Raw genomic sequence first — 23,943 nt, 5'->3', positions numbered from 1 at the left:
ATTAAGGAAGACACTAGATGTCAACCTCTGTTCAGACACAGACACACAGACACACACACACACACACACACACACACACACACACACACAAATGTTTCCTTGACAAGTTGTGCTGGCACTGAAACTTTTATCTTTTATACTAATTGTGAAGAAGACTGTCAGGCTTGTACAAATTATCTTACAAAACACCTGGCATGTAAGCAAGAGGGCCAGTTTGGATTTCTAGAACCCACAAAACATGAAAAAGGAAATAAGAATGAGAATGTTGTCTTTCCTGCTCAGATTTTGTTGTTGTTCTTCCTGTTTTATCTGAGACAGGAGATCCCAATAATTTGTATCTTTTGGCACTGAAAACCTTCAAGAAACATGACACTGAATCTGCTTCATCGTGAGTAGGAAGGAAAGCTAGTAGGAAGTGAGAAATGTTGTTGAATGACTCTTGGTTCTCTACATTTTCTTTAAAATTTCATTTACTGTTAATAGGTTACATATATGGTGCAGTCTGGACGTGGAGGTCAGAGGACAACTTCATGAAGTCTGTTCCTTCCATCTACCTTTTATGTGAGCTCTCGGGATCCAACTCTGATTTCAGTCTTACACAGCAAGTGTCTTTAAAGACTTGCTCAGCCGTCTTGCTAGTATCTCCAATCCCTTCCCCACTACTCTCTGGAGGCGAGGTCTCAGATAGTCCAGGCTGGAATTGAACTCTTTATGTAACCAAGGACAGACGAATTCCTGGTCCTCCTCCCTTCACCTCCCAAGTACTGGTATTGTAGCAGAGGGAGGATACATGTACATTTGTGTACTCCGCTGATCCACATGAAACCTATGGGTAGGTCTTGCTAGTTTGGTCTCATGACTTTTGTAACCACACATTGTATTACACAAGTTAGGATGTGATATGTTTACATGGGCAGCAGTGGGTTTATAAAGGAAGAACTTTGTGTTTGATAGTGAGTGTTTCATGTGTGGTAGGATTCAACAAATAGTTGAATAAAGTATTGTGCATGGTAACACAACGCTGGACTCTAGTTCTTTGCCTCTGAGTTCTACTCCTAAAATTTACTATTTTTTTTTAAGTCTAGAATGATGTCCCAGTTGTTAATATTAAGCTGTCAGGTATCCCCTTAAGCCTTACTTCCACTGTGAAATCCTTAGTTACAATGGCTTGTTCCCTTCCACACTGTAGTGTAACTTTTTTTTTTTTTCTATTTTTTGGAGCTGGGGACCAAACCCAGGCCTTGCGCTTCCTAGGTAAGCGCTCTACCACTGAGCTAAATCCCCAGCCCCTCAAAACCTATTTTTAATGATGGTTCCTAAACACTTTAACCTCCCTTTTAGCCCACCACCCAGAAGAGGAGGTAGGAAAGAAGGGATATGGGGGCAGCGGCAGGAGGGGTGGTGGTGGTGGTGGTGGTGGTGGTGGTGGTGGTGGTGGTGGTGGACCTGTTTAGAAAGGTTCTTTGGAGCAACTCCTGTCTGTGTTGTCTGGAAATTGGCAGTTCAGTTCACAGGTCAGCAGTGGCAGCTCGATTCACTTGCAAACACTTCCCAGATACACAGCAGCCCAGTTCTGTAGAGTTGGGATAGCAAACACAGATCAGCAGCAGTGGGACATCCTAGCAGAGACAGCCAGGCCTCAGCCTTGGCTCTAGTCACCACGAGGGACCTGGAGGGACAGTAGAAATTCTTTGTCAGGGAAGTGAAGACCCCTGAAGACTCAAGACCCATAAGCACTGTACAGCTAGCTCTATAAACAAGCCAAGCAAGTCCTACTTATACATCATGTGTCCTCTGGGTCGTGCGTCTGTCTCAGCGGACATCACTGCTAATCAGCCTGAGTCTGCAGAAGCAGCAAGAAACTGCAGCACACCACCAGAAGTTTCTTGGTGCATTTCTGTGGAGTACGGACAAATAGAGCCCAGCTACATAATATAAGATGGACCAATACATTTCGTGCCATTAGCAAAGAATCTTTCATCATGCGTCCTTTCACGTGCTTGCTTTAGCAGAACATCCTCTCTCCTGTGTCTGTTCAATAAAACATTCCTTCACGGGTCTGTTTTAGTCTTTCACCTGTGTCCACTTCAGGACAACACTCCTTCACATGTTTGCCCCAGCAAAACAGCATCTAACACAACTGACTTTCCAAAGAGCCCTTAGGTTCCCACTTCACTGTAGCAGTGATTTTATGGTGCCATGCTAACGAACCTGGCTGTCTCCAAGTTGTGAACTGTTTGCGAATGGGGATGTTTGCGAATGGGGACTGTATGTAATGTCTTTCTTCAGCTTTGTGTGATAAGCACTTAGTACATGAGTCGATAGAAAAGTGTTGAGTGAACAAATGTGTATGACTTGTAGAGGATCACATACACTGATGTTCACTATGTGAGTTGTGAGGGAGGAAAGAGGAAAGTCAAACTCCTGAGGGAAGTGTGGGGTGATAAGGAGTACTAGATCAGATAAGTTTCCTTTGCTAACTTGTTGGTACTTTGACCTAGCACGGGAAGAGTGGGGGAGAAAGCCACATGACTTCTGGGAGAATTATAAAGCCAGTCCCTTCATATAAATATGTGCAAGTTATTTATCTGTAATTTGTAGGAGTAGCCCTCTAGAAAACAAAATTCTTTTTAGTTTTATATAAAAATATTTTTCTTTTTTTTCTTTTTTTTTTTTTTTTTGGTCTTTTTTTTCGGAGCTGGGGACCGAATCCAGGGCCTTGTGCTTCCTAGGCAAGCGCTCTACCACTGAGCTAAATCCCCAGCCCCTATTTTTCTTTTTTTACGTCCACTTTATGGAAAATATTTTGGGGGTAAGGCATAGATGAACAGAATCTTCTGGTGACTGAATTGACTTCAACTTATTAAATATGATCTTGAACTTCTGGCTAAACACTTTTTTTTTTTAGCCCTCTAGCCTCTTAAAGCCTATTTAATGTTATTCTCTTTCACTTTCTTTCCTTCCTTATTTACCTCAAGAGAGGCAGAGGCAGGGGATCTCTCTGAGTTCAAGTCTACCTGGTGTACATAGTGAGATCCATCTCAAACAAACAAGCAATCAAAAGACCTGGGTCTGAGCTTCAGCACAAAACCAGGAACAATTCCCCCATTTGTCCAGTAGCTCATCATACCTGTATTTTTTTTTTAAATGCGGACTGGTGGTTTCCCTGCATGCGTGTCACGTGATGGTGTTGGATTCCCTGGAACTGAGTTACAGTTGTGAGCTGCCATGTAGATGCTGGGAATTGAACCTGGGTCCTTTGGAAGAGTAGCTAGCGCCATCTCTCCGGCCCCTAATACATGTATCCTGGAGGATGATACCATCTGTGTCCTTGAGACAACCTTATTGACTTTCCTCACTTGTTAGATGTCAGAAAGGGGTAGAGTGGAGGGGTTTGATTACACCTGGTCTCAGATGCTTGTTTCTAGAAGTCTGAGTTGGTGGATTCAGTGGTAGAAGATAATAGTGGGGTAGTGACACTGAGCTGTGCAATCCCTGGCAGTGCAAGAGAAGCAAAAATCAGTACCCCTAGAGGTGCTTTCTTGGGAAGTAGGGTGGTTAGGAGTCAAGTGGGTCTGTGTGTACTGAGGTGATGCTTGTCTGTGCCTCAGGTCCAGTCTTTCATTTCAGGTCTAACCTTGTGACTTAATATTTCCCTCCCGTTGTTGTCTCTTTTGTCAAGGAGTGAAGTACGTTTGTGCTGGACAGCTCGCCTGTTTAATACCCATTGTGGCTGTGATGCAGTAGGTGTTATTTTAGGCTTATGACTGTATCAGTGAACAGAACATTTTTCTTTCTGGTGGAACTTACATTCTATAATAAGCGTTAGCATTGACTCAGCGGTTAGCGTGCTGGCACTACTTCAAGAGTTCTGCGTTAGAGTGTAGTTATTCTGACAACAGTCCCATGGGGGTAGGTGTTGTTTTCTGCATTTTTTAGGTCATGGATTGAAGTACAGGAAAACTAAGTTCTAATAAATTCATTGCCTAATAAATTTACATAGTTTTGTAAACGGCATTTTAATTCAGACATCTGGAGTCCCAAGTCCAAGATATTACTGAGTCCTTCAAAAAGATGTTAATGAAAGTATATTTCACAGCCAGATGTAATGATACATACCTACAGGACTCGGAAACTGAGCAGGAAGTTTGACGCTGAGGGCAGCTTGAGCTCATAGAGTGTTCCAGGCCAATTCTTTCTATTATTATTAAATGAAGTGTAGGTTGAAGAAATGGCTCAGAGGGGATAGGAGTGTAGAGGACCGAGTTTCCAACACTCACATCAGGCTGCTGGCAGTTGCCTGTAATTTTAGATCAAATAGTCAGTCTTCTGACTTCCTTGGGTATCCATGAACACGTGATATATTCATACTGACATGTATATGTCAATAAAAATAAAATAAATCTTAAAAAAAAAAGGCAAGAACACCTGTGTACGTGTGCTAGAAAGAAGGTCCAGAGGTTAAGAGCACTTACTGCTCTTACAGGGACAACAGGGACAACAGTTTGGTTTCCAGCATCCATGCTGGTGGCTCACAACTCCCAGAACGCAAGCTTCAATATACTTTCTTTTTTTTCTTTTTCTTTTTTTCGGAGCTGGGGACCGAACCCAGGGCCTTGTGCTTGCTAGGCAAGCGCTCTACCACTGAGCTAGATCCCCAACCCCTTCAATATACTTTCTGGACACACACACACACACACACACACTCTCTCTCTCTCTCTCTCTCTCTCTCTCTCTCTCTCTCTCACTCTCTCTCACTCTATACACAGACACACTTTTTCTAAATAAATAAATGAGTAAATAAATGAATACATATATATAGACAGACATACAGACATACTTGAAAAGTGAACTCTTAGGACTAGAGAGATGGCTTAACAGCTAAGCACTAGCTGCCCCTGTGGAGGACCTAGGTTCAGTTCCTAGTACCTACGTGGTGGCTCATCACCTGTAATTCATTCTAGGGGATCCAGTACTTTCTTCTGTCTCTGTGGACATGAAGCATACATGTCACATATGCAGACAACACACACAAAGACAAACGTAAGAAAAGGAAACTTGCAAAAAATTAAAGGTTAAAAAACTGATTTTTTTTTTACATTTATTTATTTAAATGTAAACAGGAATATGGAGATCAGAGTACATTGTGACAGGAGTTGGCTCTCTCCTACCACATGGCTTCCAGGGATCAAACTCAGATTATCAGACTTTGTGGCAAGCACTTTTACCTGCTGAGCCATCTTTCTGGCCCCTAGGCTTGTGTTAATATAGTGAGATCTAGTCTATAAAATAATAAATTAATAATCTCTATAATAAAGTTGTTCTTTATGCCCCCATGTTCCCCATTCTGATGATAGTGGACTAACCTCTGAAACTGTAAGCAAACCTCTGATTAAATGCTTTCTTTTTTAAGAGTGGCCTTGGTCATGTATCTCTTTACTGCAGTAGGACAGTGACTAAGACAGAAGGTTCTAACTGTGTGTGCACTTCGGCATATGCACCATACATAGTAATTAAATAAAAATGTAGTAAAAAGACTTGGGATGTGCGTTTTTGAGATAGGGCTTCTTCGTGTAGCCTTGGCTGTACTGGAACTTGCTCTGTAGACCAGGCTGGCCTCACACTCACCTGTCTGCCTCTGCCTCCTGCCTGCTAGGATTGAAGGCATGAGTCATCTTACTTAAAGGGGCTGGAGAGATGGCTCAGCGGTTAAGAGCATTGACTGCTCTTCCAGAGGTCCTGAGTTCAATTCCCAGCAACCACATGGTGGCTCACAACCATCTGTAAAGAGATCTGATGCCCTCTTCTGGTGTATCTGAAGACAGCTACAGTGTACTTACATATAATAAATGAATAAATCTTTAAAAAAATAAATAAATAAAAGTACTTAAAAACAATACAAAACACAACAGCAAAGTCTTTGAGGTGCATGGGAAAGGGACACTAGGAGTGCTTCTGTTGTCTTTTGATGGACTTGTTAACCTTGGGGACCTTTCAAGTAGGAGAAGACATCTTGAACTTACTCAGAAGAGTTAGAGGTGAACCCACTACATAAAGCCAGCAACTCTAAAGGACCTGCACTCCTGGCGAAAATTTAGTTGTCAATTTGACACAACCTAAAATCACCCAGGAAGAATTTCAGTGAGAGATTGTCTATATCAGGCTTGTCTTGGGGGGCTGTCTGGGTTGCCTTAATTGGTTTGGGAAGACTGAGCCTGAAAGTGGGTCCTGGCTATGCAAGAGTGGAGAAGGGCATCTGGGCAAGCATGGATGTGCTCGTTTCTCTCCGTTCTGTGAAGATGGTGTGGGTAGTTGAAGCTCCTGACGACTTGATTTACCTTCTGTGATGTACTCAAATCTGGAATTGTGTACTAAAATAAGCTGCCCACCTCTGTTGCAGTATATTTTTATACCAACAAGTGAAATTATAATAGGAAACACATTTTTAGTACTAAAGTGAATTTTATCCTGAGAAATTACCTGTAAGACCCTGATGTCTTGGGCTTTTGAGATGGCTCAGTGGTTAAGAGCACCGATTGCTCTTCCGGAGATCCTGAGTTCAAATCCCAGCAACCACATGGTGGCTCACAACCATCTGTAATGGGATTTGCTGTCCTTTTCTAGTGTGTCTGGACAGCTGTAATAATTTATGTAATAAATACATAAATCTTAAAAAAAGAATCTGGGGGCTGGGGATTTAGCTCAGTGGTAGAGCGCTTGCCTAGCAAGCACAAGGCCCTGGGTTCGGTCCCCAGCTCCGAAAAAAAGAAAAAAAGGAAAAAAAAAAAAGAATCTGATGACTTTGGTTGTTGTTTTGTCTTTTGAGACAAGGTCTCTGTGTGGCCCTGGCTGGCCTTGAACTCAATCTGCCTGCTTCAGCCTCCGGAGTGCTGGATTGAAGAGCACCACCTCTGCCAGGTGAAACTGTTGTCTTATGTGTCTGAGATTTGGGCTTGTATTACTCTGGGGAAGGCTAGTTACTGAGTGGCTTGTATCAGCTCTTAAGCAGCTCACCTCATCCTGACAGCAGCATCCTAAGTGTCACTGTTATCCTGTCTTACACAGATGGATGTGCAGCTGAAGTCAGGATAGCTGGTTGAATTGCCTAGTATGATTTGATTACAGTTCAAGTCTCGGCCAGCCTGGTCTAACTAGCCAGCTCCAGTACCTGTGGGGAAGGTGCCTCCTCATTAGTAAGCTGTGTTATGTCTTACTGCTTGCTTCTTCAGGGTCTTGTAGCAAGGGAACCGAAGGATCTGAATGTGCTTTGCTCCTTTTAAGACAGTGTTGAGTATCATCCCTAAAGGGTGCTTCTTGCACTTGACAAAAACATAGACCTTATTACCTAGAGGTTCTGATGTCACCAGGTCTGCCACTGAGGAATTAGAGCAGTTTCACTACTTCTAATACCTGATGTTTCCAGCAAATTGTCTTCTGACTTCTATCTACACACCGTGTCATACACACAAGGGAATACAAAACATACTTACATACATATAGAATAAATACTCTGAAAAGGTTTTTAAAGTGAGGGTGAGGAATAAAGGAAAAATGGTTAATTATTATAAAATGGCACAATTGAACAGAAAGTACCTAATAGATGGATAACTGTACTTATATTTTAATATTATTATTGGGAACATTTTAAGAATTTATTTCTGGACTCCCCTCTTACCCCCCCCTTGCTCTTTGTTCGCGCGTGCCCGCTCTCTCTCTGTCTTTCCCCCCTTCCCCTTTCCCCCCTTCCCCTTTCCCCCCTTCTCCTTTCCCCTTTCCCCCTTTCCCCTTTCCCCTTTCCCCCCTTCCTCGTTCCCCCTTCCCCTTCCCCCATTCCCCTTTCCCCCATTCCCCTTTCCCCCCTTCCCCTTTCCCCCTGGCCGACCTTTCTTCTCCTCTACCCTTTTTCTTTCATTAAACCTCTCCATGTGGGAAAAAAAAAGAGTTTATTTCTGTTACTAAAGTATTTATACTTTATTCTGATTTTTTTCAGACGAGAATAACTTGGTTAAACTTTTTATTATTATTTTTACCCTAGACTGATGGCACTCATCTGTAGTGGTAGGAAGATCAGGAGTTTAAAGTCTAACTAAGATACATGAGACTCTGCCTCAAGTAACAAACAAAAACCTCACAAAACAAAACTTAAATAAATGCACTTTTGGTTTTATTGAAATGTAACACAGGTACTAAATTCCCTTTTTTGTTTTTGTTTGTTTGAAACAGAACCTCATGTAGTCCAGACTGGCTTCTGACTATGTAGCAGAGGATGACCCTGAATTCCTGGTTTTTCTTGCCCTTGCCTCCCTTGATGGGATTTCAAGCACACACATCACATTGGCTCCATTTTGTTCAGTTTTGTTTTCTGGAATCAGGTTTATTGTTGAACTTGGATGGTTTTGCTTCTGCCTCTCAGATGCTGGGTTTGCGGGCGTGAGCCACCCTGCTTGACTCAGATTATTTTACATACAACTCAATCATATCAGATTTGAGTGAAAACTTTGTAGGGAATTAAGTCGAAAAGTAAAGTAAGATTACATTTTGGAAGGTGTCTAAGCTAGGCTTACTATTGTTACAACAAAACATCATGACCAAGAAGCAAGTTGGGAAGGAAAGGGTTTATTTGGCTTACACTTCAGTTTGCTGTTCATGTTGAAGGAAGTCAGGGCAGGAACCCAAACAGGGCAGGAACCTGGAGACAGGAGCTGATGTAGAGGGGTGCTGCTTCCTGGTGGACTCCCTCTGGCTTGCTCAGCCTTGTTCCTTATAGAACCCAGAACCACCAGCCCAGGGATGGCACCACCCACAATGGGCTGGGCCCTCTCATCAGTCACTAATTAAGAAAAAAGTTTGTCAGGTTGCTCTACGACTGGGCAGAGAAGGATTCAGATGTAAAAATCAATAGTTTAAGAATTTTGTCTCTGTGGCTGCACCTGGCGGAGCTCAACTTTAACTTAGTCCTCCAAACACAGAAGCAGGTGGATCTCTGAGATCACAGTGTTCCCTGTCTGTCTCTAGGCAGCACATGTGAATGAGTAAATGAGTGCCTTCATCTCTGCTTTTCTGGAAACTAATCTGTTCATTTTATGTTTCTTCCTGTATTCCAAGGAGGAAGCATCTCCCTATTCCTTACTTGACATCTGCTTGAGTTTCCTGACCACCAACCTTGAGAAGTTCTGTTCAGCAAGACAAGATGGAACCCTGTGTCTGCAGGAACCGGGAGTATTTCCACAGGAGGTGGCTGATCGACTTCTTCAGACCATAGCTCTTCATGGTAAATGATAAGAGATGAAAGAGACAAATTGTGTGCTGTTAGTTGGCATTGGATTTTAAAGTACTGTCGTGGCTTATTTAATTATTTTCTTAGAAATAGTAGAAAAAGTCAGAAAAATCTGGTTCTAGGAAAAGGAATTCAGGTATTTTTACATGTTTTGCTTCAGACTTAATTAATTTTTTTCTGTCCAACTTAGGCAAAACTTTTTCTTTTTTGATTTGAGAAACAATTCTTTAAAAGACACACACACATTTAGATTTATTTTTATATATGGATGAGTGTTTGCATGTATGTATATGCACCTGAGTGTCCCTGGTACCCATGGAGATCAGAAGGTGCCAGGTCCCTTTGAACTGGAGTTAGGGATGGTCGTGAACCATTATGTGGATACTGGGATCTGAACCCTGGCCCTCTCCAAGAAGAGCAAATGCTCTTAACCACTAAGCATCTCTTCAAGACTAAAAAGTGATTCTTAGGTCACAAGGAACTTCTCTTAACCACAGCACTTCTGGTTAGAAGGCAACATGTATATAAATACATCTTATCTTGACAGTGGTAGAGTCATACTATTATGAAGACACTGGTTTCTGCTCTTGACTTTTTTTTTTTTTTTTTTTTGGTTCTTTTTTTTCGGAGCTGGGGACCGAACCCAGGGCCTTGCGCTTCCTAGGCAAGCGCTCTACCACTGAGCTAAATCTCCAACCCCTTGCTCTTGACTTTTAAAGTGAGATATTACAGATAATTTTACACATGTTCTAAGACATTTCTTTAACATTTCATGTATCCCACGATAGCCTCAAACTCTCTGTCAATGAAGATGGCCTCCTAATGGTGTTGCAACCACAAAGTTCCAGGTTGCTGGTATTACAGTTCATGTTGTTTTGTGCAATGTTGGGAATTGAACCCAGGGCTTTGTTTATGTTAGGCAGGTACTTTACCAACTAAGCTACATCTTGAAAATACATTGGAAAAGTATTATCTGTGAAATTATAGTTCTGTAATTGAGATTTTTTGTTATTTCTGTTTAAAATTTAACTGTAAAATGTAAAATTAAACTGTAATAAAGTACCTGTCCTTCTTTAGGGTTTAAAAACTCTGACAAATAAGGAATATGATTTGTTCACAGTTAGGAGATAGAATGAGCAATTAGGTGTGGTGGTTTGAATGAGAGTGGCCCCTCTAGGCTCATATGTTTGAGTACTTGGTCCCCAGTTAAGCAAAGTATTTGGGAAAGATTAGGAGGTGTGCCACTTAGGGTGAGCTTTGAGGTTTCAAAAACTTACACCATCACAGCTAGCTCTAGCTTTTTCTGCCTGGTGCTTGTGGATCAGATGTACACTCTCAGCCACTGTTCCAGTGCCGTGCCTGTCTGCCTGCTGCCACATTCCTACCATGTGGTCATGGGTTCTGTCTGACACCAGCAAGCTCTAAGTAAATGCTTTAGTTTATAAGTTATCTTGATCATGGTGTTTCTTAGCAACAATAGAATTGTAATAAATATCCCTGTTTAAATATAAATGTTGGAACTTAGTACAGTGCTAGTAAGTGGTAGATTCCCAGTTATTTGCATATCTGTCTCCTCAAACATATGCCTTCCCCACTGTGCCGTACAGCCTTCCTATATCTACGTTTGATGTCCCTGCTTTTAGAGGCTGGACTTACCGTTTTACTGTGATGTATGTGTAAAATACTGTTGGGATGCTGGAAAGATGGCTCAGTGGGTAAAGGACTTGCAACGTAAGCATAAAGGCTTAGGATCCCCACTGTCTTGTGAGACGCTAGGTGTGTTAAGGGATGAAAACATGAGGGCAACTGTGGCCACCCTGACTTAAATAAAAAAAAAAAAAATAAAGACTCACAAGTTCCAGGTTCAGTAAGAGACCCTGTCTGGAAGATGACGAAGTGTGAGGACACTTGAGAACCCCCTCTGGCCTCTGTAGAAACCCTCCACCCCATCTATATTAAATGTAAGGAAAGAAAAAAAGAAAAATAGTGTTCGGTGTGAATGCATAAATGAGTAATTTGTTTCCATTGGTAAAGCAGACATATGTGCAGCCGAGTGCAGGTGAGTGCAGGGGCTCAGGGTGCCGACAGGTTGCAAGGTGCATTATTAAGAAAGGGCTGTGTTATTGCAACTCTGCATGCCCAGAGTTGGTTGCTAAGCTATTCCCTCTGCTTGCTTCACTCGGTTTTTGTTCTCCACAAGTTTCATGAAGACTTTTAAATGTCTAATGGTACCTAAGCTTTGAACAGGCTGGTAAGTGCTCCACCACTTAGCTACAAACCTCAGACCAAAAAAAAAAAAACGGCCTTAGCTCTGATTTGATATTGGCCATCTCCCAGCTTGAATGGCATCAGTAGTATGGACTAGCTGAGATAACAGTAAAAACCCTTCCTTTAACTCCATAGTATTTATTTATCTTGACACAAATGCTTACAGCCACAGACTGGTCTTAGAGGACATTTTATAGGTACAGCTGTTATTTTTTTCTTAGTAGGTGTTGTTTGATGTGTAATATTTTTTGAGACATGGCTCCAAAGTGTCATATACTTGCAACACTGTTGTCCCCCCCTCCCCCCCAGCTGGGGACTGAACCCAGGGCCTTGCGCTTCCTAGGCAAGCGCTCTGCCACTGAGCTAAATCCCCAACCCAACACTGTTGTTTTATAGGTCATGTCTGAGTGACTTTTTTTTTTTTTTGGTTCTTCTTTTTTTTCAGAGCTGGGGACCGAACCCAGGGCCTTGCGCTTCCTAGGTAAGCGCTCTACCACTGAGCTAAATCCCCAGCCCCCTGAGTGACTTTTTATTTCCTTTACTCATTTTATTTGCATTTTCCTACACAGAAGATCTGTAACTGCCTGGTGGTTTTTTGTTTGCTTGCTTTTTTTCTCTCTTTTTTTTTTTTCCGGAGCTGGGGACTGAACCCAGGGCCTTGTGCTTCCTAGGCAAGCGCTCTACCACTGAGCTAAATCCCCAACCCCTTTTTCTCTCTCTCTCTCTCTTTTTTTTTTTTTTTTTTTGGAGCTGGGGACCAACCCAGGGCCTTGCGCTTCCTAGGCAAGCTCTCTACCACTGAGCTAAATCCCCAACCCCTTTTTTTCTCTTTTTAAAGGGAAAAAAGCCCTACTTATTTTACTTACTGTATTCAAGTATATGTATATGTGTGTGAGACTGGGGGGGCAGACAGACAGACAGACAGACAGGGTTTAACTATGTAGTGAACTCACAGTGATCTTTTTGCCTCAGTCTCTTTAGTGCTGGGGTTATGGTGAGTACTTATGCCTAGATGCTAAACCATTTCAGTAAGGTTTCAAGCACTGGCTACAAGTCTGAGGCCAATCAGATACAAGGTGAGACCAGGACTTAGAAACAGACAAACCCCAGCAGAGGTTGCTGATAGTTTCCTGGGTGAGTAGGGTTGCTGCCAAGCCTAAGACCTGAGTTCCATTCTAGGGGTCCATGTGGTGGGAGGAAAGAACTAACTCCACATAGTTTCCTCTGACCTCCATACCTTTCTTTTTTTTTTTTTTTTTTTTTTTTTTGGTTCTTTTTTTCGGAGCTGGGGACCGAACCCAGGGCCTTGCGCTTCCTAGGTAAGCGCTCTACCGCTGAGCTAAATCCCCAGCCCCCTCCATACCTTTCATGAGCACACATGTGCACACACATACATAATTAAATACAAATTTTAAAACTTAAAAAAACTGGGCTGGAGAGATGACTCAGTGGTTAAGAGCACTGACTGCTCTTTCAGAGGTCCTGAGTTCAATTCCCAGCAACCACATGGTGTCTCACAACAATCTGTAACTGGATTTGATCCGATGCCCTCTTCTGATGTGTCTGAAGACAACTACAGTGTACTCACATACATAAAATAAATAATAAATTTAAAAAAAAACTTAAAAAACTAAAGCCAGGTGTGGTTTGAGGCCAGCCTGGTTTACAAAGCAAATTCTAGGACAGCTAGGGCACACAGGGAAACCCTTTCTATAAAACAAAATAAAAAACCAAACCAAAGCAACCAAACAAATAAAAAAAACTAAACTAAAATAAAGTGGTTTCAGATCTGGCTGTTTGTTTGTTGTTTATTTTTTGAGACAGGGTCTGTATGTATTTCTACTGCCCTGGAGCTGGCTATGTAGGTAAGGCTGGCCTTAAACTCACAGAGATCTGCCTGTCTTTGCCTTCTGGGTGCTGGGATTAAAGGTGTGTGGCTAGTGGTTTAATAATGAATTCTAACTATATACTATGTGTATAAATATGCTTATATATGTAATAATGTATTGTGAACTTAAATTAGAAATATATTGGTATCAATATATTAGTGTAAAGTTTAAACCTCACTCATGCATAAACTGTGCAAAGTCCCTGGAAGGTTCTCTTCCATAGTTACTTTGTATCCAGACTGATGGAGACCAGCCCTCATAACACCACTTCTCTAGAACTTGAAGTTCTCTCCTTTGTCACAGAAGAAGAGAGCATAGGGAATCACAGTTGGTTCTCAGGTGCTTAAGCCTACAGCCCTTTAGCTCTAACTGGCATGTGGTCCTACCTGATTGTGAGGAAGCATAGCTGCTTATGTATCTATAGGATGAAGAGAACCAGGTGTTGGTGAATCTCTGCAATGTCTGTCCCATTCTGATTCTGCTGTTTCAAGCTCCATAAACTTGGAAAGTTTTCTTTTGTGGCTTAGTCTAGGCAACAATATCTTCATCTCACCAAATTGTATCAAGCAAGTAAAATAAGGCACATGGAAGTATGTTGGTGTGTGATGGATTTTTTTGCTATTCTTTGTTTTTGGTTTTTTGTTTTTGTTCTTGTTTTTGTGTGTGTATGTGTATATATATATTTAAAATGCTGCTTATTTCTCCCCAGGTCTCCTGAATGATGGAACTGTGGGAATTTTCAGAGGTAACCAGATGCGCCTAAAGCGAGCTTGCATTCGCAAAGCCAAGATTTCTGCTGTTGCTTTCCGGAAAGCCTTTTGCCACCACAAGCTAGTAGAACTCGATGCCACAGGTGTGAATGCTGACATCACTATCACAGACATCATAAGTGGCCTTGGCAGTAACAAGTGGATCCAGCAGAATCTTCAGTGCTTAGTACTAAACTCGTTAACCCTGTCCCTCGAGGATCCGTACGAGCGGTGCTTCAGCCGGCTCTCTGGTCTTCGGGCTCTGAGCATCACTAACGTGCTCTTTTACAACGAAGATCTGGCTGAAGTGGCTTCCTTGCCTAGACTGGAGAGCCTGGATATTTCCAACACCTCAATCACAGATATCACTGCCCTGCTGGCCTGCAAAGACAGACTCAAGTCGCTCACCATGCATCATTTGAAATGTCTAAAAATGACAACTACCCAGATCTTGGATGTTGTTCGGGAACTAAAACATCTGAATCATCTTGACATCTCGGATGATAAGCAGTTTACATCAGACATAGCCCTTCGATTATTAGAGCAAAAGGACATCTTGCCCAATCTTGTCTCCCTGGATGTTTCCGGGAGAAAGCACGTGACAGATAAAGCTGTTGAAGCCTTTATACTGCAGCGGCCCAGCATGCAATTTGTAGGTTTGCTGGCCACAGATGCTGGGTACTCTGAGTTCCTTACGGGCAAAGGACACTTGAAGGTTAGATTTTAAAACTTGTATTTTGTTTGACTGGTTGGTTTTTCTTTTTAGTTCCTCAAGTCTTCATTAGGGTAAATGTGTAATATTTGAAACACTATGATACAAGGTATGGAAATAATTGTATAGTGGGAAGGCTTGCATTCGCATAATAATCCCAATTAAAAGCCCAGGGGGGGGGGCTGGAGAGATGGCTCAGTGGTTAAGAGTGTTGGCTGTACTTCCAGAGGACCGGGCCTGGGTTCAACCCCCAGCATACCCACGTGGTAGCTTACAACCATGGTAACCAGTCCCAGGGGATCTGATGCCTTCTTTTACTATTCACATGCACTAGGCACATGTGTAGTGAACAGACATACATGCAGACAAAATCATACACATAAGTAAGTAAGTAATATATATTTTAAAGAGTGACTCAGGCATGGAGCTTCATGTCTGTAGAAGACTGAGACAGGACGGTTTGATGCCAGCCAAGGCTACATAGCAAGGACCAGGTAGTCAGGTTTATATCATGAGGACCTGTCTCAGAACAATCAAGAAAAGACATTAAAACTTTTTAATTCAAATATGTATAAAGTTATTTCTTTGACTACTGATTTGCCACCTCAGGTTGAAGGAAGAGAGCTCAGAATGCCTCTATCTTTTGTTGGAATTATTCAGTTTAATTGGTAAGAATGGTGTCTGAAATGGTTATCTCAGTATTGTGATTAGTGTAGGGTTGTTTTTTGGCTTTATGTGCCGGCTCATAAGGCCACAGTAATGGATGCAAAACCAGCCAATATAATTTCCCAGTATTTATGTGGGGCAGGCATCTATGGTACTTTCATAAGCATTGCTTGCTTTGGTGCCTCAGTTTACAGATGCTGGGATTACAGATGTGAGCCACTGTATCTAATTTAAAAAAATAGTTGGGGGCTGTAGAGATGGCTCAGCAGTTGAGAGCACTGTCTACTCTTCCAGAGGATCTGGGTTCACTTCCCAGCACCCACATGGCAGCTCACAACTGACTGTAGCTCTTGTTCCTAGGTGTCCAACACCCTCACACAGACACTGCAAGCAAAATACCAATGCATTAAAAAAGAAAAAGAAAAAAATGGATTTTTCCTATCTGCCTGCCTGCCTGCCTGCCTGCCTGCCTGCCTCCCTCCTTCCCTCTCTCCCTCCCTCCCCCCCTCACTCTTTCGTTCTTTGTTTCTTAAAAATGGGGTCTCATCACTGTGTAGCCCTGCCTGGCATGGAACCCTGCTGGTGCAGGAGGCTGACCTTGAATTCACAGTGATCCTTCTGCCTTTATCTCTAGAGTGCTGGGATTAAAGGAGTGTGCCTCTATAACTTGTCCCAAAAGATGTTCTCTTTTTTTTGGTTGATTTTGTGTATGCAAATGTTTTGCTTGGATGCATGTTTACCATTTGCTCCTAACAGCAGAGCCATCTCTCTCTAGCCTCAGAAATGGTTTTCTTAAGGGTCACGGCCTGCTGATGTTAGTACCTGCCCCATGTCTCAGAATGTTAGAATCGGAAGCTTGTGTGCTTCCCACTACGCTCCACCCTCTATTGAACTAGGTTGTGGTTTGCCTTTTCCTTGGTTTCAACCCCACCACAGCTGGTTTCAGAATTCCTCCTGTGGTTTTTGTCACCATTAGTTTTCTCAGCCTTGCACTTCCCGAGTTCGGTTCTTCCAGTCGCTGGCCACCTTGTTCCTGCTGCTCGATTTATCAACCAGGCTATGGCTCTGAACGTCTAAGAATTCCTGGAAATCTGCTCAATCCAGTGTTAATTCTCAGACTTCATCCTAGTGGTATTGGACTCAGTTGCCGTTGATTTCTTCCTTGTAAGACTTTGCTTAGCTTCTAGATATCACACTGGCCGTGTTTTATTTTCTCTTCCTTGTTTTATTGCTTCTCATTTTCTTTTACCATGATTTCCCTCATTTTCTAAGGCGTCTGATCTTGAAACCTTCCATTGCCACAGTCTTGCTAAGTTGTGTTTTATTTTGTTTCTATAACGGATATTTCCGGTCTGAGAAGCCATTATTCTTTTACTTTAGTTCTGCTTATTGTATTTTATTTTGTGCGCTTTTTTAGGGTCTTGACTTTCTTTTTTTTTTTTAAAGATTTATTCATTTATTATATATAAGTACACTGTAGCTGTCTTCAGATACACCAGAAGAGGGCATCAGATCTCTTTACAGATGGTTGTGAGACACCATGTGGTTGCTGGGAATTGAACTCAGGACCTCTGGAAGAGCAGTCTCTTAACCGCTCTTAACCGCTGAGCCATCTCTCCAGCCCCGGGTCTTGACTTTTATTACACTTACTTATTGGAGGAGTTGTGCATGCTTCTGCATGGTGCAGATAAATCAGGTATTTATCTTCTGTACCATGTGGGTCCCAGGAATTGAACCGAGGTCATCAGATTCCTTCAAATTGCCCCCTAGCCTCCACACATGAGCCATGGTACACATGTCTTCAATAAATAAAGGTGAAAACACTTCTTTTGGAATGTCTTTTTAAAGATTTATTTTAGGTGGGGCACAGTGGCATACAACTTTAATCTCCAAACTTGGGACGTAGAGGCAGGCAGATCTTTTGAGTTTGAGACCAGCCTGGTCTAGAAAGTGAGTTCCAGGATATCGAGGGTACAGAGAGAAACCCTGTCTCAAAAAACCAAAACTCTCTCTATATATATATATATTTGTGTGCATGTATGTGAAAGAGAGACAGACAGACAGTGAAAGCTAAAGAAGCTGGATTTCCCCATGAAGCTTGTGAGCTGCTCAGTGTGGGTGATGGGAATCAAACTCTAATCTTCTGCAAGAGCAACATGCTCTCTTAACCTCTGAGGCAGCTGCTCATCCCTGGGGTGTTTTTGCAACATCTTGTAGTTAATGGGTTCCTCTTTCTCTTCCCTTTTGTTTTTATTTTTTAGATTTTTAAGTCTTATGTGTGATGCTGGGAATCAAACTCAGGTACCCTTATAACCACTAAGTCTTTTTTTTTTTTTTTTTTTTTTTTTTGGTTCTTTTTTTCGGAGCTGGGGACCGAACCCAGGGCCTTGCGCTTCCTAAGCAATCGCTCTACCACTGAGCTAAATCCCCAACCCCACCACTAAGCCATCTTCACAGCTCTGTTCCTTTTTTTCTTTTGAGTTAGGATCTCACTAGGTAGCCATAGCTGGCCTCAAACTCAGAGGTCCTCCTATCTCCCATGTGCTGGAATTAAAGGCCTATAACACTGTGCCCACTCCTCACAGCTCCCCGCCTTTTTTGAGACAGGTTATCACTGTGGTTCCTGACTCACCTGGAACTCCTTAGCTGGGACTCTGTCCTCCAGCCTCCTTGTCACTGGGTTTAAAGGCATGTCCTACACCTACCACCCTCTCTCCCTCCCTCCCTCCCTCCCTCCCTCCCTCCCTCCCTTCCTTTTTTGGGGTGTTTGGGGGGGGCTCAAGATGGTTTCTTTGTATAACTCTGGCTGCCCTAGATCTTGCTTTGTAGACCAGCCTGGCCTTTAACCCGCAGAGATCCTCATGCCTCTGCCTCTGGGATTAAAGGCATGCGCCACCACTGCCCAGCCAACCCCCTCTTTCTTTTCTTTCTTTTTCTAAAATTAAAAAAAATTATTACATGTATAAGTATGTGCCATAGTTTACCTGTGAAGATCATAGGACAACTTGGTTTGTCTGTGTGTGTCCCAGGAACTGAATTCAGTTTTCATGCTGGATGACGGTGCCTTTTTTTTATTCTAATCTCATAGGCCATTCCTTCCTTTTCTTTTCCCTTAAACTTGTCTACTGGTGGTGCGTGCCTTTAATCCCCGCACTTGGCAGTCATAGGCAGGTTAATCACTGTTTTGGGCCAACCTGGTCTAGGCCAGCCAAGGATGCATAATGAAATTGTCTCATTCAAAACAAAACAAACAAGACCAGTTCCCTCAGACTTTCAGAACTTTCCTCTTAATAGAATTTTAGATTTTTTTTTTTTTTTGGTTACACATGCACAAAGTCCATATTTCTTTTTTGAGGGGGAGGGTTAGGGGTTGGGATAGGTAGGGTATTGCTGTGTCACACACTGACCTGGAACTTTCTGTGTGGTTCAGGCTTGTTTTGAAATTAGGATTCTCCTTCCTCAACCTCCTAAATGTCGAGATTCACTTGTGAGCCACCATTCCTATATTTTGTACAAATTACTGGCTAGGTTTGGAGTTTAATTAGATTAAAGTTTGATCTTTTTGGCAAGACCCTTACATGTTGTATTCTTTGACTGGGCTGTCCGTGATGTCTAGTCGTACGTTCCTGTAAAGTCAGTACCTATTGGTATGTAGAATCAGTTATAATTCACTGGGGATTATACAGTACCTAGGTCTGATCATTCATTGGAGATCATTATGATGTCTTGGCTATTGTATGTGTGTCTGTACACGCATGATATATGTGTACATGCATGTGCTCTGGAGAGGGTGTACATGTCAGAGCACACCTTTGTTAAATTGTTTCTCCTCTACAACCTTTACTTGAGGTTCATGGATCAAACTAGGGTTGTCATATACGCCAATCAAGCATCCCACCCCCTGACGGAGCCCTCTCAACAGCTGTGTATCTTAATTGTTTCTTTCTCGCTTGCTAGTTTGGTTACTTTATAGATTCACTTCTCATTATCTGTATTTGATTGCACAGTGGTCCCTGAACCACAGTTTCACATAATTATATTAACCTTTGTGAATTAAGTTATATTTAATTTTGAATAAACCCTCTTAGGGAGCTCAATAGATCTGGGGAAATTAACAGATCTATTAGATGAATATGTGCTAAGTGTTCTACGGTCACTGTTGGTGTTCGGTGAGTGGTCACCACACTACACTACATGGGTCGCTAAGTGGAGAATCATCATAACTAGGAAAAAGAGATTTGGGGGAACCTGACTTAGATTGGTGCGTCAGGAAAGGCTTTCTCTAAAGATGGGCTTGACCTGATGTAGGAAGTGTAAGTACAAATTAGTGAAGCAAAGAGAGAACGTTTTTAAAGGTTTATTTATTTATTATATATAAGTACACTGTAGCTGTCTTCAGACACACCAGAAGAGGACATCAGATCCCATTACAGGTGGTTGTGAGCCACCATGTGGTTGCTGGGAATTGAACTCAGGACCTCTGGAAGAGCAGTCGGGTGCTCTTTTTTTTTTTTTAAAGGATTTATTTATTATATATAAACACACCAGAAAAGGGCATCAGATCTCATTACAGATGGTTGTGAGCCACCATGTGGTTGCTGGGATTTGAACTCAGGACCTCGGGAAGAGCAGTCAGTGCTCTTAACCGCTGAGCCATCTCTCCAGCCCCGAGAGAACATTTTTAAAGTGGACATTGTATGTGATGACCTGCTGAGGCAGAGCTTGGCTTATCGAAGGATCGAGAGAAAGGCCAACAATGCCAATCGTGTTAGGATTCAAGGGAAAGAATTTACCCTAAGAGGCAGCCTGAATCTGAGACAGCAAGAGTTAAATGACAACAGAGTTAAATGTCTAGAGATTTATTCTAGGTGCTGTGTAGGAAATGCTCCCTACAGGCTTATGTCGAGTTCTTCGTCCAGTCTGCATCTCTGGAGGATGATGGCTGTGGGTGGTTAGGAAGAACCATCCCACTTGTTTCATATCTTACTTGGTTATGCTAAGTACCATTTACAGCTGATGTTAAGACGGGGAGAGGTGAGGGTGAGAAGAAGTCTAAAGACTCATCTTTTGGCTCTGTCCACAGGTATCTGGAGAAGCCAATGAAACCCAAATTGCAGAAGCGCTAAGGCGGTACAGTGAACGGGCATTTTTTGTCCGGGAGGCTTTGTTTCATCTTTTTAGCCTGACTCATGTGATGGAGAAAACAAAGCCAGACATTTTAAAGGTAAGAACAAGAAACTGGTGATGAAAAAATTTGAAATTACTTTTCTAGTAGATTTTGTGTATTTAGTCTTTGACTTTTATTTTATTTCTTTATTGTTTTTTTTAAAGATTTATTTATTTATTATATTATATAAGTACACTGTAGCTGTCTTCAGACACACCAGAAGAGGGTATCAGGTCTCATTACAGATGGTTGTGAGCCACCATATGGCTGCTGGGATTTGAACTCAGGACCTCTGGAAGAGCAGACAGTGCTCTTAACCACTGAGCCATCTCTCCAGCCCCTTCTTTATTGTTTTTAATAGGATTGATGATCCCAGTTCCAGTTATTAATTATAAATGAGAAGTTAATTGCATATCATTATTGAAGTTATAGTAGTCTCATTAAGTAATGCTTTCCAGTGCTATATAATTACTTCAGACCAGTAGTATCCCCTGTGATGTTTTATTACAAAAAAATGAAAGTATAGGGTGGGCTCTGTGTCCTGCTCTGTCTGCCAACCTTGGATGGCTTCCCACTCAGAAGAGCTTTATAGAAAAATATTAGAACTCTGTAAGGTAGGGTGGCTACAGAGACGGCTCACTGGGAAAAAGCATTACTGGGCAAGCATGAAGATCAGAGTTTAGCTCCTAGCAGCACATTAAAAAGGCCAGTGGTTTTTGTGTGCCTTAGCTCCTGTGCTGGGGCCAGGTGAGACAGGAGATTGCTAGGGCTCGCTGGCCCCAGGGAAGGCCCATGAGGTGTAGTGTGACACAGCAGGGCAACCAGTTCTCTCCTCCAGTCTCCATGTCTCCATATCTACACACACATGCACATACACCACTCACACACACTACCCACATCCCCAAAGTAAATGTGGCTCGATTGGTAGAGAGATCTTTGCAAATTGGGGCCACCCTAGTCTGCATAGTGAGTTTTAGGTCAGCCAGAGCTACATGGTGAGACCTTGTCTCAAAAACAAAAAAGTTCCACTAATGTAGATCTGGATCTGTAACCCATGTTAACAGTCCTGTCTTTTTTATGTGTGGTTCTAGGTTCAGTCCTTACTATGACACAAAACAGCATACACACATACACACACACACACACACACACACACACACACACACACACACACACACACACCACCTCCACATCCACACACACAGCACCCACCCACACACACCTACAACCACGCACCACACATGCACACAGGTATATTCAGCTCAACATTGGGGAGTCGATCCTTAACTTCAGGATTCAGGGGCTGAGGTAGAAGGATCACCAGTTAGACCCCAAGTGAGCTCCACAGCAAGTCTGAGAGCGACCTGGGTTTCAGAGGGAGCGCCTGAGGCTGCGCAGAGGGTTCAGAGCATTTGTTGCTCTCGCAGACTCCAGGTTTGACTCCCAGCATCCGCATGCCGGCTCACAGCCGTCAGTAATGGGATCCGTGACTTCTCCTGGTCTGTCTGAAGACAGCTACAGTGTACTCATATAAATAAAATAAGTAAATCTTTAAAAAGAAAAGTAAGGAGTCCTTGTCTTAATAAAAATTTAAAGTCAGGCGTGGGTGTTTGCCATTAACTCTGGCACTTGTGAGACAGAGACAAGCAATTCTCTCTGAGTTTGATGCCAGCCTGGTCTACAAATTGAGTTTTAGGCTGGCCAGGGCTATGTACTGAAACCCTGTCTCAAGAGAGAGATGGCTGGGTAGTTATAACAGCATATTTGCTGCACCCAGTGTATAGCTTAGTGGTAGAATACTTACTTGTGTTTGAGTACAAATATTCATAAATAATAATAACCAACATATTTATGAATACAAGAAACTTAGATTTGATAAGGCTACCTGGGCCGCAGGGATCTATATCTGTATCTTTTCTATAAATCTTATGTAATCATTTCCTTGAGTAGACAGACAAGGAAATTATCTGGTAAATCCATGGAGAAATCAACTGTAGAAAGGCTGACAAAAGATCATTTATGGGTGGGTAAGGTGGCATGTATGTTTGTGTCTTGGTAAGGAGAATGCATGGGGTAGTTAGAATCTGAAGTTCTTGTCTAGTTAGGTCTGTTTTTTTAGTGTGGTTAAAAGCTAGGTTTTCCAGGGCTGGATAGAGGGCTCAGTGTTTAATTAAGAGCACTTGCCAGTGACTCACAACTACCTATCTGTAACTTCAGTTCCAACTGATCCAATGCCCTCTTCTGGTAAACAAACAAACAAAATTTGGTGGTTGGTTTGTTTTAGAGAAAGGGCTTCTTGCCTGTGGTGGAGCCCTGGCTGTCCTGGAACTCTGTAGACCAATCTGGCCTTGAGCTCACGGCGATCAGCCTGCCTCTCTGCCTTTTGAGTGCTAGAATTAAAGGTAGGTCTCACCACTGTCCAGGTATAAAATAAATTTGAAAGAAAGCTAAGTTTTCAGCCAAACTGAAGAATGCGGAAGACCTTAGAGGGGAACGAAGACAGTTTTCTCATCGGGGAGAGGCTGTGTTTCATTGCATCTAACTGGCAGCACTGTCAGGGAAGGGACAGGGAATTGAGAATGATTGCCCTAGGCTCTTTGCATGTGAACGTGCTTTTGAGGTTACTCTGGAGCAACTGCAAAGCAACCTCATTCTATGATGAGGGTTTGGATTTATGAGGTGAATTAAGAGCACTAATTGTCTTTTTGTTATTTTCAGCTTGTGGTTACTGGGATGAGAAACCATCCTATGAATTTGCCTGTGCAGCTGGCTGCAAGTGCCTGTGTGTTTAACTTAACTAAACAGGACCTTGCCTTAGGCATGCCTGTCCGGCTCCTCGCCGACGTGACCCATTTGCTGCTCAAGGCCATGGAACATTTTCCTAATCACCAGCAGGTAAGCAGACACCTTCGAATTCCCACTCTGTGGTCCTGGGTTGTCCTTTACTGCCTCCTACTTGCACATAGTTGAGTTTAATAAAGCAGGTGTTTTGTTTGTTGTTTTGCTCTTTTGAAGCAGGAGCTCATGTAGCCCAAGTTGCTCTTGAAGTCCTGATCCTCTCAAATCCATTTCCAAAGTCCTGAGATTAGGCATACATCACCATGCCCAGAATGAAAACTTATTGTGGTTCTAGGCATGGTGCCTATAATTTTTGCCTTTAATCCTAGTACTAGTACTTGGAAGACAGAGAGGCTGGTGGATTTCTGTAAGTTTGA

General features: G+C 42.5%; 1 protein-coding gene across 1 annotated transcript in view; it reads left to right on the top strand.

The window, feature by feature from the left end:
• The window catches only part of Zyg11b (zyg-11 family member B, cell cycle regulator), a 57,033-nt gene that overhangs the window by 10,900 nt on the left and 22,190 nt on the right, over window positions 1-23,943 (top strand). Inside the window, 4 exon segments of the mRNA NM_001426994.1 lie at window positions 9,106-9,271; window positions 14,144-14,898; window positions 20,645-20,785; window positions 23,447-23,623. Coding sequence (NP_001413923.1) covers window positions 9,106-9,271; window positions 14,144-14,898; window positions 20,645-20,785; window positions 23,447-23,623 — 1,239 coding nt within the window.

The sequence above is a fragment of the Rattus norvegicus genome, chromosome 5, assembly GCF_021556685.1.
Source record: "Rattus norvegicus strain SHRSP/BbbUtx chromosome 5, alternate assembly SHRSP_T2T, whole genome shotgun sequence".
In the NCBI taxonomy this organism is placed as follows: domain Eukaryota; kingdom Metazoa; phylum Chordata; class Mammalia; order Rodentia; family Muridae; genus Rattus; species Rattus norvegicus.
Note: the sequence above shows the minus strand (reverse complement) of the source record. Positions and strands in the feature narration are given on the sequence as shown.